The sequence below is a fragment of the Lycium ferocissimum genome, chromosome 6 (assembly GCF_029784015.1).
Source record: "Lycium ferocissimum isolate CSIRO_LF1 chromosome 6, AGI_CSIRO_Lferr_CH_V1, whole genome shotgun sequence".
Taxonomy (NCBI): domain Eukaryota; kingdom Viridiplantae; phylum Streptophyta; class Magnoliopsida; order Solanales; family Solanaceae; genus Lycium; species Lycium ferocissimum.
In genome coordinates, this window is record NC_081347.1 from 43,782,501 (window position 1) to 43,800,050 (window position 17,550).

Genomic DNA, 17,550 nt, shown 5'->3' on the forward strand with positions numbered 1-17,550 from the left:
TTGTATACACTGGGAAATCATGATAATCTAGTTGGTTGGTTATTTGAAGCTTTACCTTGTTCATGAAAGATTATGTCATATGCACGGGGTGTTTACGATTCTATTTTTACATAAAAGGAATCCAAACTAATGATATTGATTTTGTACTTCTTTTTATTCTTTCATTTTTTGTTAACTGAAGTACAAATTCAATCTGTTAAAGTAATGGATAAAAAATGTCCAAGAAGTATATGTTAGCAAAACTAAACAAATCTTGGTTTCTATGAAATAATTATTATCCTTACGTCATACGTGAGAAATATCCTCCTTCATACTTGTAATTATTCACTTTCATCAATCCAACAATGTTACGAACTACGAAGTATAAAGAAACAAAGTACATTAATTTTGTGAAGTCCGTTGATCCTGACAATATGAACTTCACCATGTTATTTTCCCCTTGAATCAGATTTTGGATAGTATGAGTTAACAAATCTAATGGCTATAGATATCATTATTGCCTGTAACTACGAGTTTGTGTGAACTACTTTTTTACTGTCTGCTAGAGGCAAAGCTAGGAATTTGTTAAAGGTTGATCAAAAATGTAATAAATATCTCCAAATTGTACTCTTTGACCTATACATGCTGTATTTTATTCTATAAGCACAATATAATTTTCCAACAATGGGTGTAAAACTGAGCTCTGCATTTATGGCTCCTTGCTCAAATGTTCAGTAGAAAAAGGTCGCCAAAATTGCCAAATATATAGATATGAAATGTGTAGATCACAGGACTTTGATTACTATAGACACATATACAAATCTATATGAACTTCAGGACAGCTGATACTCATATCTCCTGGGCACTAAACTTTCTTACTTGAACCGAGTTACAGCCTTAATGCACGCAGAAAGCATCCTTCCCCTTTTCATTCACACTTTTCTTCAAAACCCAACAGAAGGGTTAACTTCAAGAGAGCGATAAGGATGAAACAAAACAATTATACGAATGGTGAAATGGCTGGCACAGTACCTAGAACCGGCTGAATAAGAATATACTTCATGAATAATCTAAAGCAACAATGATTCAGTTGAGACCCTTCCATTTGCTGATAGATTGAGGTAGTGTTGAAACCCGATATAATCATCTTGAAGGTATCTTTGCAAACCACTGAGAACTTAGTGAGCCGTAAAAATTATGGTCTTTCCAAGGATGAATGTTGCCACTGTCAATTCAATGAAGAAGATTGTGTTGATGAGACCTCTATCAACTGTCCATCCAAATATGGTAATTCCTCCGGGATTGTTCTGCAAATACATCACTGCATAACCAAGTATACGTAAGTGAATTTACTTGCATGAGATTAAACGCCACAGAACCAGAAGAGACCACTTATGACAACAACAACAACAACAGAGATTGAGGTTGTAGTTGTTGTATCAATTTCACTCCATTTGGGCTGTTTCCATTCCAAGAAAAAGGGAGGGAAAAAAAGAAGAAGTGATAACACCACAGGTAAGGGAGAGAAGGGGGATAAATTAGATTCGTCAGATAGAAGTGTATTGTGTTGCTATGACCTTGAAAGGCAAGGGAACCTTTTTCTTTCTATCTTTTTTGTAAGTGCGCATCGAGAAGTAGAGTTTTGGGTAACGGGTGACATTTGAGTGAATTGTGTCTGAAGATTGAACTGCCCGAGACAACCGTTTACAGTGAGGTAACTAAAGTATATAAATTCGGATAAAAGTAAAATCATTTTAGTTTGGAGAAACATAAAGATACTTAGGTCTACCTGGGAATAGATCATTAAAGTTTACCGAAACTTCAAATAATTCCAAAATAGCTTTTGTTTACAGGATTAGAGAATTAGCTTCACCAGGTAATATCATTGCAGCCGTGTAACAAGGAGGATGGTATAGGAAGGTGATAAAGTGCGTTCAGCTCTTTTTGGCAACGAGCAAAAACACAATAAGTATTCAACTGCATAATTTATAGAATTTCTGTTTGTGTAGAGAAGCCCATATTTCCATCAAACAGAGCAAATATTATTTTCAGAAGCTTGTGTGAGGTGTACCTTGCATCTGATTAATGGCCTTACCTACTAAATCATTAAATGCTTCAACTCTTTGCAAACGTGTATAGACAAAAGGTAATCATGGTTCTTTGTCTCACTGGGGAGCCAACAACTCCCTCTGTCTCAAAATACTCGTCATATTTTTCATTTATACGCCCCTTAAAAAAACATTAATGAGGGAATGTTTTGATTATACCCTCTTAACATATTTCACAATGTAATATCTCCTTAATAAATGTATAAAAGCACAAGGCAAAACTATTTTTTTTTTGGTATGTGAACTCATAACATCAGCCCATTAATGTAAATAATAGAAGGGTAAAATTGGAAAAAGCTAGTTAATTTTATCTTGATTAAATAAAATGACAAGTATTTTGAGACAGATATTTTTAGTAAGGACGACAAGAATTTCGAGACGGAGGGAGTATTACATACCTAGGGCTTGTCTCTTTTGGTAGGAGGACATGTAAGAAGCCAATTGTGTATTTGTTGGTTCTGCTACAAAATCTAGAGACTCCAAATCACTTTCTGAGAAGTTATAGTCTAAGCTAGACCGGTTAGCAGCTTCCAGGCTACTCGTGCTAGTTGAGTTTCTCATTTGTGACGCTTCACCTGAAGTGCATGTAGCCAAAGCATGCCATCTACTCGCTATTGATCCAATACCTTGGGCTCTGTGGGAAATTTTTGCAGCAGCATTCAAGCAAAGGATCACCCCTACCACCTCAACAACTGACGAGACCTGACAAGGGAAGAACGATGAAGAATTAGCCTTGCAAGGAGTAAATGAAAACAGACAATCCTATTATCCTAAATCTTCCTAAATAAACAAGAAATAGACATACGATAAAGCTCTCCACTGGAAGGAATGTAAAGCATACATGTTACATTTACAAATGATCTCATCTTTTTGCCTCCATTCCGCATGAATAATTAGTTACAAGTCTTGAATTTGTGCCAGACTATAGCATGCATCATCTCAGCAAGCCTTCTTGCTAAGAGATAAAGAAGCAAAATTTTGGTTTGGGGGGGGGGGAGAAAATAAGGATTACTGAACACTTATGCTTTAGACAAACGTCTCCCTTCTAACAAAAAGTGAATCATGACATCTAATGAATTACATGAAAATGCACATGAAGAAGTACATTGGACATGCTTATGAAAGGTTGATTACAGAGTTTTTCCGGAATTCTCAAACAAGTATGAAAAGATTGAGAATTAACTACATTAACCAATGTGATGACCACGATACATGGGAAATAATTGCATTTTGTATCAATTGAAAACTACAACCAGTTAACATTTGTCTATTAAAAGGAAGGAGAGTCAAAACTTACTGCAAAATCACCACCATTGATGTAAGTAAGCAGGCCGGTATAACCAGTTGTCAGGAAGAGAGTCATAAAATGGCTCACAATGACAATTAAGAACTCCAGCAGAAGATAGATTCGAAATCTATGGCTAATTTTGGAGAGATAATATCGTAGACGAACGTGCTCTTGTATCAATACAAAACAATCATGCTCCGTTTCCAAGTGCTTCACATAGTCATTAAAGTGTATAATCTGTAAGCTGCAGACCAGGTGGAACAAAACACTAGCCGACAAGAAAATTGTAGTAATATAAGTCCATGATGTAATAAAAGCTAATGAAATAGCAGCAGATTGCCACCATGACTCGTGAGGCACATATAAAATGCGAATTATTTCACGTGCAGTCTTCAAAAGGAAACATGGCAGCACCCACAATACTAGCAAGCGAACAGAGTCCTGCAAAACAAAATTCGGTAAATGTTATAAGTCCTAAATAAGACGTGGAAAATATATTATTGATGAAGTGAAGAAGTCCAAATCAAAAATCTGGCTCATTCAGTACTTTGGCTTAGGATGATGACCATTCTAGTGAGAGCTAACCTAATTTTACTTCACTTTTGTGTATGAATTTACTTAGTTTTTTGATAAGGTAATCTAGTTTGACTTCTTTACCTTACCAGACATACGGAAATATGACCATCCAGGGTTTGCCAATCTCTTTTATTAGGTAGAGTAAATACTACTTTCTCTTCTAAACCATATATCAGGTAGCCCCTCGACTTGCTATAGGGAAAGATAAGAGTACTTGTCTTTCACAACAACACCTAATATTGATGTTTGTTTGAAGATCGGAAATATTTGTTCCTGTACATTTTACGACTATCCTCATGCAGACAGAGGATACAGTTACTAAACCTTCAATATCAGCTGGGTAAGTGCACTTCTTTAAGCACTAAAACCCTCCATGTTTCAAATCGTGTCTGCGGATGAGTCATAAAACTTTCCAGCTTGCAGATCTCAACACATCTTTTCCATCACTATTGCTTTTCGTTTTCTAATATTCACATTCAAATTCCAGTATTTCTAGTGATGTCCCAGAGTGGAAGTCATCACAAAGGAATACCGACAATCTTTAAAGACGACAAGTTTCCAAACTTAATTCGTATAATACTTCTCCCGCACAATATATCAAACCTAGATCCACATAATCAACTCAAACAAGCACGTGGAAAGTGACATCTAACGTAATAAGGAAATACTGCATCACAGACATACTAAAACTCGGTTATTTGGCTTTTTCGCATTGGGCAACCTACAAATATTTGTTGCCTACATAACCTACTTCCGACACCATTGAAAGAAGGTAACAGATCACTTTTGAAAGCCCTATCAGCTTCTTATACTGTTTTTTGAATGAATAGCCATTTCGCCACGAGAATTATTCACTTTTCTCCAGAATAATTTTTCACTTTATTTCAAAATCAGTGTTTGGTTATAAATTTTCCAAATCCAACTTGGAGTTAGATTCCAAATTTGGAAAAGTGTTCCAAACCTGTTTTTCAATTCCATCTTCATGAATTTCAAATAAAATGCTATCTTCTCTCAGTTGCAAAAAGTATAATCAAACACAACTTCATCTTCAACTCCAACTTCATAAATTCTAAATAAATTGAAAATTATATGGAATCTATGACCAAATGCCCACTAAAACTCAGTTATTTGGCTTTTTCGCGAAGAAGCAACCTACATAACCTACTTCCGACACCAATGGAAGAAGGTAACATATCACTTTTGAAAGCCCTATCAGCTCCTTCATTGTTTTTGAATGAATTAAATCAGTAAATTAAAAATTTGCTTCTTTTTCTATCCTATTCACAGGAACAAGCAAGATTAGCATGCTACTCCCTCCATCACATATCGCTTCCTAGGAATCAAGTTAACTAATCTTTGAAGCTAGATTAAGTTAGATCAACTCAATATTTTAGAGTTAGAATTCTTGGAGAAGTGCTCCAAACTTGTTTTCTAACTCCATCTTCATAAATGTCAAATAAAATGCAATCTTCTCTCCCTTGTAAAATGTATAACCAAACACAACTTCATCTTCAACTCCAACTACATAAATTCTAAATAAAGTGAAAAATATACGAAATCTATGGCCAAGTGCCTACTGAAAATGAGTAAATTAATCTGGTGGAAGGGGTCCATACAATTAAAATTTGCTTTTTTTTTCTATCCTATTCACAGGAACAAGCAAGATTAGCATAGTATTCCATCCATTTCAATTTGTTTGTCTTACTTTCCGTTTTAGTCTGTTTCAAAAAGAATACCTCTTCCTAATTTGGAAATTAATTCCAACATTCCACAGGTCATGTTTAAGACCACAAGATTAAAAGGGCATTTCGGTACATCACACATATCTTTAGTTTAAGACCACAAGATTCAAATGTCTTTTTGTTCCTTCTTAAACTTCATACCCAGTCAAACTAAAACAAAAAAGTTGCAACAGAGGTAGTATCATATATAAGTGATGTGCTATAAGGACTCACAGAGATCTTCTTATGATATTGCTCACTGAATCTTTCCATATGGCCACTGTATCGATCCACAAACAAGAATTTCCTGATTCCATACTTTCTCAGATTATGTGAAAGGCAAAGCAAAGATGCAGCAGCTAAAAGAGCTTGAGAAATCAAAATATCAAGCTCAAAGCTTTTAATTTGACCACTTTCACATCCAGGACAATTATTAAGCTCCAATATAACTACAGGTAACACAACCCCTAATAACAAGAAAAAAACCCAAGAAAGCACAAAACTTAAAACTGATGACTGATTGAAACCCAATAAAGTTAGGAATAATTCTAACTTTTGAAGGGTTTTATCTAAATCAGTATCATCATGATTGCCATTTTCTTGTATTTCATGGTTTTGGGTGTGCTCAGATTTGAGTAGAGGAACTTGTTGTTGTTGTTGTTGTTGCTGTTGGGGTCCGTTTGATTCTTTTTCTATATGGACTATAAGGGTCTCATCCATTGTTGGGATTAATCAAGAAAGGTTTAAACTTTATTTATGCACTGGAAATGAAGTCAAACCCATAGAGTAGATCATTGCAGGCAATTTTAGTTTAATCAAGAAATGTTATAAATTTGAAAATAAAAGAGGTCAGTTTGAACAAAGATTTTTTCACACAAGACAAGAGTAGGTTTTAGGAGGGTGTAAGCGTGTGTCATGTGACTTTCTTTTTTAGCCGTCACAAAAAAAAAAAAAAAAAAGTTATTTTTTATTAATATAAATAATAAATTTAAAATATGATTTATAGCCAAATAAATGAGAATTTTGTAAATGTGTTATATAAAATAAATATTAAATATTTACCTAATCAAACAGTATCACATAAATCAGGAGGAGGGGAATACAATTCTTAGAATCTTCATTTGCTCCCATCATCAGGAAAAGAAAAGTCTTGGTTAAGTACACAGGAAAAGGTATGACCTTACGTTGGACACATCAATTTGATTAAGTATTTTTTTTTTTTTTCCTATTCCATTTTGGTGGCCAAGGAGTATTGTTTTTTGTGACTTTTCTTTTGGCAATATTTATCTTTATCTTGAAACAATTTGAAACACATCATCTTGTAAAGATCTGCTCTGTTGGCATATACTTTTCACTTTCTGTTTTTTCTTTCTATAATATTATGAGTGCCAAGAGGCAGCTTAAACGCCTTCTTTACTGGTAGTATTTATCTATACTGTTAACTTTTTTAACCATTACATATTCAACACATATTGGTCAAGTTGATTTTGATTCATATGGAAGCCAAGAAGATTGCTTATATGAAGTTGGTGAAGAGTAGAGATAAGGAGGAAAAGAGGACGAATAGGGAGAAGTATAAGGTGGCGAAGAAGGTAGCAAAGTTAGCGGTTATGGTGGCAAAGACTGCAGCTTTTGAACGCTTATATGAGGAATTAGAGGACAAAGGTGGGGATAAAAAGTTGTATAGTCTAAGCCAAACCGAGAGAGAGGAGGGAAAAGTATTGGTGGAAGAGCCACATATTAAACGAAGATGACATACATTCTTCCATAAACTCTTAAACGTAGAGAAGGATAAGAGTGTTGTGCTGGGTGATCTAGAGCACTCAGAGAGTCACCATGATTTTGGGTATTGTAGGTGTATAAACGTTGAGGAGATTAAGGGGGACATTTATAAGATGAGAAGAGGAAGATAGACCAGCCCAGACGAGATCCCGAGGGAATTCTAGAAAACCGCAGGCATAATAGGTATGGAGTGGTTAACTGGATTGTTTAATGAGACTTTTAGGACGATTAAAATGCTCGAAGAATGGAGGTGGAGTACTATGGTTCCGTTGTACAACAACAAGGGTGATATCCAAAAATTGCAATAACTATAGGGGCATCAAGCTACTAAGCCACACTATGGAAGTTTAGGAGAGAGTGGTGGAATGGGGATAAGGAGGGATGTGTCTATTTTCGAGAACTGATTCAGATTCATGCCGGGGCGATCAATTACAGAAGCCATTCATCTCATAAGGAGATTGTTGGAGCTATATAGAGATAGATAAAAGACTTATGTTGTTATATCTCGCATTTTATGCGTATTCGGAAAAATTGGGAACAAGTCGGAATGGTAGGAATTAAGGTTCTAATTGGATTCTACTTAGTGTGCATGGGATGTTTAAGGAAAATATTGACGCGGAAATATTAAGGAAGGTTAAGGACATTGTAATGTATTGATTTTTGTTTGGTTCATAAGTGGGCTATGGAAAATGTAGATGTGGAAATATCGGAAAAGACTAAGGGCAAAATTGGAATGTCGGGAAATGGTTTCATGAATCACCAAAATGTGGGCTAAGGAAATTGGGCTTGGAAAATTAGCAAGACAAATTTGAAAAAAAAATTAGGCCCAAGCCAAGAGGTGGCCGGCCATGGCCTTGCCTTGGCCCATGGAGTGGTCATGTGCTATGCCATGTGCCTAGCTTATTATAAAAGGAAATCAAGCATTCAAGAAAATTCAAGAAACAAGAGAAAACAAGAGCAAAAAAAAAAAAAAAAAGAGGAAGAGAGGCTCTCGGCTGAGCATAGCCAATTTCACCCCCCAAAAATCTTGTTCCAAAAATTTATCTCTTGTGATTTTCTTACTAAATTAAGCCTCCTTTACAACTCGGTGTAATTGGTTTGGAAGATTAAGTCTTGGTTTTGTCGCTTGGACAACTTGAGGAAGTGAAGAAGTTGGAAGTGTAAGGTAAGAATTTATCCTTTCTAATTGCGTTTTGAAGGTTTGTTTGTGTTGTGGAATATGGAAATGAGTAGAATAGTTAGAAATATGGAAGTTTGCATGGTGGAAGTATATGCATGTATGTGGCCGTGTATATGTATTGTTGTATAGGTGAGATGAATTGAAGTTTATGTTGTAATTTAGTTGAGGTGATTGTGGGAATTGTTTTGGAAATGGAAATTGAATGAAAATTGGAGGGATGTGAAAAATTGCATGCGGCCGTGGGATATGTAGTGATGCATTAAGGATGGATTTGTTTTGTTTAATATGCTAATTGTGTTTGTTGTGATCCTTGCGATGTAAATGGAAGTAAAATGATGAAAGTTAGCATTGAAATGGAATGTAGAGAATTATGTCGTATTAATGTGATTTTATGATATTAAGATAATGAAGTTGTTAAGGTGTGAATTATGATGATTGTTGATGAATTTGGAAGATGGAAATATGTTATGAATATGTTTGTCGAATAATGGAAGTTTTGGACGAGTTATGATTTCGGTGGAAAATTTGTGTATTTTGCGAATAATGTGTGAAATCATATGAAATGTCTCCAAATGATGTTGGGATGATCTTGGTAAGTAAATGAGTATGTAAACATTAATGTTGGTTTGAAATGTGAAGTAGTTTGGAAGTGTGGCCTTATGTCGAAAGAAGACTATTTGTGATTAGTATGCGATTCTTGTTGTGAATTAATGTTGTGGGTTTGGTTGTTGTCGACAATTAAGCCCGAGTTAAATTCTCGGGGCGGCATATTTATAGGGAAGTCTTTTGCAGAAATTTCGGTAGCCAAATAGAAACCAAAGATTGAAATGTCGACTTGCATGAATAATAGCTGGTAAGAATGACCATTTGCGGATTTTCGACGAAACGGGACCGGAGTTTCGGCAGGCTTAACAACGAGAAAGGTATGTAAAGCTTTTCATTTCCTTTTCACGGCACGACATAGGTGTACTAGCTTCGAATTCGGCCACTTGGAGCCGCTCACATCTCTCGGAATCTCATCTAAAATTGAGTCTTTTTCATTCCATACAATTGAACCATAATGCAATTTTTGGATATAAGTGCGCCTAAACCTTCATACCTTTCGCAAATGATTTTGAATCGCTCTAAAACCTTCCATATATAACTTTACGGAGTTTAATGTTTATGATTTCTGTCACGCCTCGAAACTTGATCCGAGGTGGGTTCACTATTTCCCGATTTTACCCTTTTGTGTTTATAACTTGTCCGAGCGGTTTTAAAGGAAACGTTTTAACTTCTCCTCCTCTTATTACTTAAAAAGTGTTTTAAATATTCGTTAAAGTCCTATGATGCGTTTTGATATGTACCACGAATCACGACGTTCTGTTCGACATAATCCTCAGTGATGTACGAAAGGTACGTACTATGACTCCGTCAGATTTCATTGATTTGATTCGTTATTCGATATGCCTCATTGAGTCTGCGGAAATATATGTGTCATTTAATGTTTTAGTTTCTCGCTACTGCTGTTGGATGCCCCAATGTTTCCCCCACCGAGCCCGGGCCGGGATATGTTCTCAAGCGTATGTCTGCATTGTTCGCCGCGCCCGTGTGAGGGCGAGTATATACGTGCATGGGTTGTGGTGTATGATGTGCCATGTACGCTTATCTTGCCTATTGATTATGTTCGATGTGGCCACTTGGTATGTTATGATTTGTTTCGGAGATATTCCCTACTGCGAAGTATCTTTTGTGTTATGGCGCGCCGGAGAAGGGCGCCTCGTTCGTTCGACCGAGTCCCATGTGCGCCCGCTTTGCATATGATTCCTGCATGCATTATCTATGATTTCTGATACGCATTTTTGATCACCTACGCATCTCATTTGTTTTCCGCACCTTCTGTTCTGATTTTAGTGTTATTTGTTACGATCTCGCTTTTATTCGGTACATTTTCTCCGTACCGACCCCCTTTCGGGGGTCGCGTTTCGTACACGCGGGTATGGATGTTTGGCTCGTTGATCCGCCGCCTAGGCTTTCGCACAGCCTTTGAAGTGCTCTGTTTTGTCCGAGCCATGCTGGTATAAAATTTTCCGCATATGTACGTATTTATTCGGGGGCACGGTGGGGCCACGGTCCCGTCATATGATTATGTTTGGTTACATGGGGTACGCCCAGACACGTGTGGGTTACGTATATGTTTCGTGAGATTTGCGTACGTTTAGGAGTTTATCTATGTTTTGTTATGACGTGTTTTATCGGCCTTCGTGCGGCATGCCCACTTGTCTTGTTAGATTATTATTTACTTGTCTATTTTTAATATTTTGCTAATTTAGGTTAAGGTACGTACGAGTGCCCAACTAGGGCACGTGTCGCGGCCTACGGAGTTGGGTCGTGACATATGTATGGTGTTAGGTTGACATAGAGAAGCATACGACAAGGTCCCTAGAGAGGTTCTATAAAGATGCTTGGAGTTTAGAGGTGTACCTGTGACATACATTAGGACGATAAAGGACATGTACGAAGGAATCGAGACCCGAGTAAGAAAAATAGGAAGAGACTTAGAACACTTTTCAGTTGTGATGGGGTTTCACCCGGGATCAGCTCTTAGCCCATTTTTATTTGCCCTGGTGATGAATTAGCTGACACAACATATTCAAGGGGAGGTGCCATAGTGTATGTTATTTGCAGATGAAAAAATATTGATCGATGAAAGACACGGCGGAGTTAAATGATAGACTGGAGGCTTGGAGACAGACCCTAGAGTCTAAAGACTTCAGGTTGAGCAGGACTAAAGTTGAGCAGGACTAAAATAGAGTACATGGAGTGCAAGTTGAGCAACACATCATAAGAGGCGGATGGGGAAGTGAGGATCGATACACAAGTCACCCCTAAGAGAGGAAGCTTTCAAGTATCTTGGGTCTATAATCCAAGAAAAATTGAACAAATGTCGCACATTGTATTGGAGCGGGTGGATGAAATGGAGGCTCGAATCTGCTATCCTATGTGATAAGAATATGTCATTAAGACTTAAAGGTAAGTTCAATAGAGTGGTATCGACTATGTTGTACGGGGTTGAGTGTTGTTCAGTTAAGAACTCTCTCGTTCAGCAAATGAAGGTAGCAAAAATAAGGATGCTTAGATGGATATGTGGATATACTATGAGAGACAAGATTATGAGCGAAGATATACCGGACAAGGTAAGAGTGATCTCCGTGGTGGACAAGATGCGGGAAGAGAGATTGAGATAGTTCGTGCATGTGAAGAGAAGGAGTACAGAGGCCCAGTGAGATGGTGCGAGAGGTTGGCGACGAGGCGAGAACGGGGGTGGTACACGCAACGAGTTTGGAAGAGGTGATTAGACAAGGCAGCACATCTTCAACTCACCAATGACATAACCCTAGATAGGAGAGCATGGAGGTTGAGGGTTAGGGTGGACGTTTAGTAGGAAGTCGAGTGACTTCTCTCTTTCTAATGGTAGAGCATGGTCATAGCCTGGAGCATCCATCTGCTCCCTACCAGTAGTATTATTATTATGCTAGCACTATCTTATTCTTCATTTCTATTACTAATGTTGTTCCTTTTACTTTAGTAATCTCTATTATTTTGCTGTCAGTACTTTTCTGTCTTCAATATTTTCGTCTTAGCTTTTTCTACTCTTGCATTTTTATAACTTGTTTCTTAAAATCATTTTCTTGAGCCGAGGATCTACCGGAAATAACCTCTCTACCCCACAAAGATAAGAGTTAGGTCTGCGTACACCTTACCCTCCTCAAACCCCAATTATGGGACCACACTGGGTATATTGTTGTTGTTGTGTTGTGTTGGTCTTTTCAAGGAGAAACCAATCCTTTGAATTCTAAATTGTACTCTTTTACATCAAGATTTAAGAACTCGTAAAGATAGATCATGACTTAGTGTGTGTTTGGTAGGAAGGAAATCTTTATGTTTTCATGTTTGGTTGGTCAAAATATTTTGATTTTTTTTTTTCTAGAAAACAAGTTCCTTAAAAATATGGAGAATGACTTCCTTGATGGGAGTAGGGAAAACAAGTTCGATAAGTGGTCTTCCATGCTCATTTATGCTGCTCCCCACCCCTCAACAACCCCCAAGCCCCTACACCCACCTCCAAACTCCCACTACCCACCCCATAATATTTTGCTAGGTTACATATAAATGCTCATGAGACAGTGTTTTTTTACTTACATACCAAACACTAAAAAATAATTAAAGACTCACTTGTTTTTCAAGAAAACATTTTCCATGAAAAGTATTTTCCTTCGTACCAAACACACCCTTAAAGTTAAATGAGTTCCTTGATGTGGTACATTATATATAAAAAATTTCAAAAGTTTTTTCTTTTTTAATTTGTATATAAGATCCAATATTAACATAATTAGTTCAGTCGAACCTACTGTCTAGATCTATTTCATTAGACTTTAATGTTGAGTTATTTCAATAAGTATGTTAGTGAACTCATCTAATTTATAGTATAAGAAATTTCTTTTCCGTAGGAGACGGAAGAAAAAAGACATATAACCTAATTATATAATAAAATAATTTTTTTATTTTTTATTTTAATAGAATTAAATTTTTCTACCTGAAGTCAATGACGATGAGAATAAATACCTCAAGTAATCTTATGATAAAACTCAATTTGGAAAGCTTCTTAATAAAGAAGCATATTAGGCGAGAAGGGAGTAAAAGGAAGAAATGTCAAAAATAGTCTTTATGAATAAAAAGAAAAAAGAAAGGTAATTGTTATGAAATAACAGAAATACAAGGCAACAAAGAGATGTAAAAAAGAATCTGCCTAGAGGGAGAGATTTTATTTTTCTTGAGATTGATATACAAAATGAATTGATTTAGCTTTCTATTTATAAAAGAAAAGAAGTTGCTGTAAAACTTTTAAGGAAACTGGTTGCAAGCTGCCTGCATAAGCTATTTGCTTATTTACAAGCTTCTTCAGGAATATATAGGTCTACTAAATAATGGACACTACTAAATAATGGACATCCGCACTTTAGTATATTCATAACAGTATTCATTTTCACCTTTGATGTTTTTGCGACATATTCTTATCAATTTCTTGTTGTACTCAAAAGAGTATCAATTTTAGAGTCTGTTGCTTTTGACCACTCAATCACTCTCCCCTTCCCAGGCCGAGCCCCCCATCAATGGTTCTAATTTTAAGAAGGGGAATAATGAAGAGTAACTTACATAAACATCTACTGTTTATAGGCACCTAACGTGATATTTACCAATTATGCCGTGTATTCTGTTGTATTTAAGTACAAGAGCCAGCTATCAAAAAGAGAGTGAAATAAGGCTTGTAATGTGGGACTCTATCTTTTTTAAAAAGGAAAACAAAATCAAATCTACCACAAATCACGCCTAGCGATCTCAGGTTCCATAATATCACACACCTCTCTCTTATTCTTCCATACTAACGTATTTTGAATTCAAATTCTCAAAAACAAAATGGTAAAACAGAGCTTATACGATCATTATTGAATTCGATCGACCCAAAATCAATTGAGAAAACTATTTCAAATTTGCAGGTGAATCGATCGCGACTTCGTACAGGCTTGTTTGAAAGTCTACAGAATTCTTTCGAGTTTTTTTCACATAATTCGTTCGTTCGATACGAGCATTTATACTGCGATTCATGTGTATATATTTTTGATTTCTGAAATCGAATACATAAAATGGCAAGTATAATGGTGTTAATTCGACATTCTGGGATTGGAACAAGCAGTACTGTTTTTTCAATTACACTATCGATGGAATCATGTTAAAAGAGTATGCTTCGCATACAGAGTTGGTTGCTGCAATATCGAATCAGCTGAGAATAAATACGAGTATCAAAACTATTAAAATCTAATACATAGTTAAAGGTAATTTTATGCCTATGGAAATACACAACGACATGGGTGTCAGGATGTATGTTGAATTGAAGAAAGAGAACAGGGAGTTCGGGATGTATCTGTTGCGTGTAACTATAACGGATAAGGGAAGTGAATACACTGTATCAGGTGAAAGTGTTATTCAAGCGGACTTGTTTCAACTTGAACCCACACATGACATACAAGCTATGGATACATTTGATTCAATAGAATTGGCGGCGTCAACTTTTGGTCAGGCAGTTGTTGCACTCGAACACGATAAAAATTTGATTATTTCGAACAAGAATCATAAAGATTGGTAGATCAGCTATATAAGGATAAGGATACTATACAGGCTGTGATGAGACATTTTGCAATTGCCAATATAAGGTAAGTTTATATGTACAAGGGTGTATTTAGCATTATGAATTCAATTTTATTTGTGTTTTATTCATACTAATATGAATGTGTTTTGTGTGTTTGTATTCAAAGATACAATCTATTAGTGGTTTGTGAAATTTTCCCTTTATTAAGCTATATATGTATACATGTGTATATGTGTATCTAAACTGGTTGTATTTAGCTAGTTGCTATTATGCAGAGCTGACTGTATGTGTATTCGACTGGTATATTGATTCATAACTCATTATACGTACATTCAACGGATGTATAATGTCAACTGAATGTATGTGGATTCAACTTTGTATTTGCAGCTATACCCTTGTATGCATATCCGAAGAATGTAAATGGAAATTTAGGGCATCAAGTATTGATAAATCGTAAAATGTTCAAAGTTAGAAAGTTCCAAGCATACATGTCCAATGAAGGATAACGTGTATTACAACATCATGTAACTATTTGGTTGATAGATGGAGTTGTTAAACAGAAAATAACCAGTCATAAGAGGAAATACAGCCCCAAAGGATATAGTATAGGATGTGAAAAATGAATTTTGCGTGGATGTGTCCTATATGGTGGCCTGACGCGCTAAAGAAAAGGCTATGAAGGATTTGATGGGGGAACCGGCAGATTCATACAAGAAATTACCGTGATACTTGTACATCTTGGATAAAACATACCCTGGTTCATATATCAGAATGAATAAATCATCTGAAATGAGTTATTGTATCTGTTTGCATTGTTATATGCCTTTATAAAAAGGTTTCGATTGTGTAGACCCATCATGGTGGTAGATGGAATCCACCTCAAAACAACACACAATGGGAAATCGTTTTAGCCACACGTTAGATGGTGCAAGTAATTTAAATACATACACAGTTGTTGGACATACATGGATACACTCAAATACAACATTATTATACTCAAATGAATATATTTGTACTTACTTTTTTAATGCAATTGTATGTGCAGGTAATATGTTATCGCTGGCATATGACTTGATTGATTCGGAGAATGATAAGTCCTAGACGTGGTTTTTTGAGAGGTTCAAGAAAGCTTAGGGAGTACGGGAGAACATGTGTGTTGTATCCATAGACATGAGAGCATCACCAAGGCCGTATCTAGAGTGTATCCCACTGTTCCACATTTTGCGTGCTTATGACATCTATGGGGTGATGCATATAAGAAATACAAAAAGAGTCATGAGGTGTTGAGCCCGGTGTTCTATTCAATGGAAAAAGCATACACATAAGATGATTTTGATAGACTAATGGAGAAGGTTGAGAAGGTCGATATTCGGGTGAAAGACTACTTGGAATTAGCTAGAAGGGAAAAGTGGGCTAGACTGTATGCACCCGTTAACCGAGAATGGACAATGACATCAAGCATTGCCGAGTTTATTAATTCGAGGATTGTAGCAGCAAGAGAATTGCCTATCTTTGATTTTCTTGAAGAAGTCATGTTGATGTTTGGAAGATGGAATAGCACCAATCGGAAAAACGATACATACACGTTCACAACACTTGGAATAAAATTCAATAAGTTGCTGTAAAAAAAAAATGAGCAAAAATGTTCACGTATGACGATATGTTTTGGTTCAATTGGCTATACTAAAATTGATTGACTAACATTTAGATACAAACTTATCTTTCTGTATCTCTATCTTTCACAGCTGCAGTTTACATATGTCGATATTCCAGACAGACAGATATATACTGTATATGTCTGTATTTAAGCCTTTCTGCATTTAATATACAATATTTAATGCTCGTAAACAATGCATGTTGCTTAGGTTGTACCATCAACAGAATACTTGCACACGGTAAATGATGAAGGAAGGTGTCCTATAGTTTGTATGGAAAACAAAACCTGCAGTTATCGGATGTTCCTAATGGATGAGATACTATGCCCACATGCTTGGGCTGTTATTAAGAGCCAAATCTCATGCCTAACGACTATTGCTCAAACTTATACAAAGTAGGAAGTAGTTGTTTTGTTTGTAAGTGCGTTCATTTGTTAACTACCTTCAGTGTCACGACCCAAGTAGCCGTGAGTGGCACCCACACAAATCCCCTAATGGGCGAACCATCTACTTAACCAACCATCCAAACAATTACCAATTACTTAACCACTTTTAGACAAGTCAAGAATGTAACAAATATAATAATCACCCAAAACGTCTAGTCATGCCATAAATAAATAACGAATGCGGAAGTCTAACTATTACAACCCCAAAATTCGAAAGTCATTGTACAAGGACTTTAAAACATAAAAGCGTCTAAGGAAGTAACAATACATGCGAAATAACATAAGTAATGTCCGGAATGAAAATAGACATCGCGAAGAGAAGATTTTCAGGCGACCTGACATGGATAGGACCAAAAACTTGTTGCATCCAAAATTTTTTCAATGAACACACAACAAGGGTAATGAATAGAAAGAATTACACTCACTCTCACAAGAAAATTCACATGCTCATACGACATACCATAGGCTTTCCCTTAATGTCATACTCTATTAATAAAAGTGCATTAAGCATAGGATCAAATAGGACTTTTATGGTTGTAATGTCGGCTAAGGGACGGGTAGAAATTATTTGGGTAAATAGTGACTAACCTCCCTAAGCACTTTAAGACATATACATTATCAATCCTTT

General features: G+C 36.2%; 1 protein-coding gene across 3 annotated transcripts; it reads right to left on the reverse strand.

Moving 5' to 3' along the window:
• Positions 1-664: 664 nt before the first annotated feature.
• Positions 665-6,552, reverse strand: LOC132059707 (uncharacterized). 3 transcript variants are annotated; one of them, XR_009415711.1, is made up of 5 exons: positions 5,907-6,550; positions 3,385-3,816; positions 2,486-2,789; positions 1,012-1,300; positions 665-921 (listed from the first exon to the last, which is right to left on the reverse strand). XR_009415711.1 is itself a non-coding variant. In XM_059452434.1 (4 exons), the coding sequence occupies exons 1-4, from the start codon at positions 6,390-6,392 to the stop codon at positions 1,158-1,160; spliced, it is 1,287 nt and encodes a 428-aa protein (XP_059308417.1). In that variant the 5' UTR covers positions 6,393-6,552; the 3' UTR covers positions 665-1,157. The 3 variants fall into 3 exon arrangements, 2 of the variants coding, with proteins under 2 accessions (XP_059308417.1, XP_059308416.1); XM_059452434.1 differs by having other exon boundaries at positions 665-1,300; positions 3,463-3,816; positions 5,907-6,552; XM_059452433.1 differs by having other exon boundaries at positions 665-1,300.
• Positions 6,553-17,550: the final 10,998 nt, after the last annotated feature.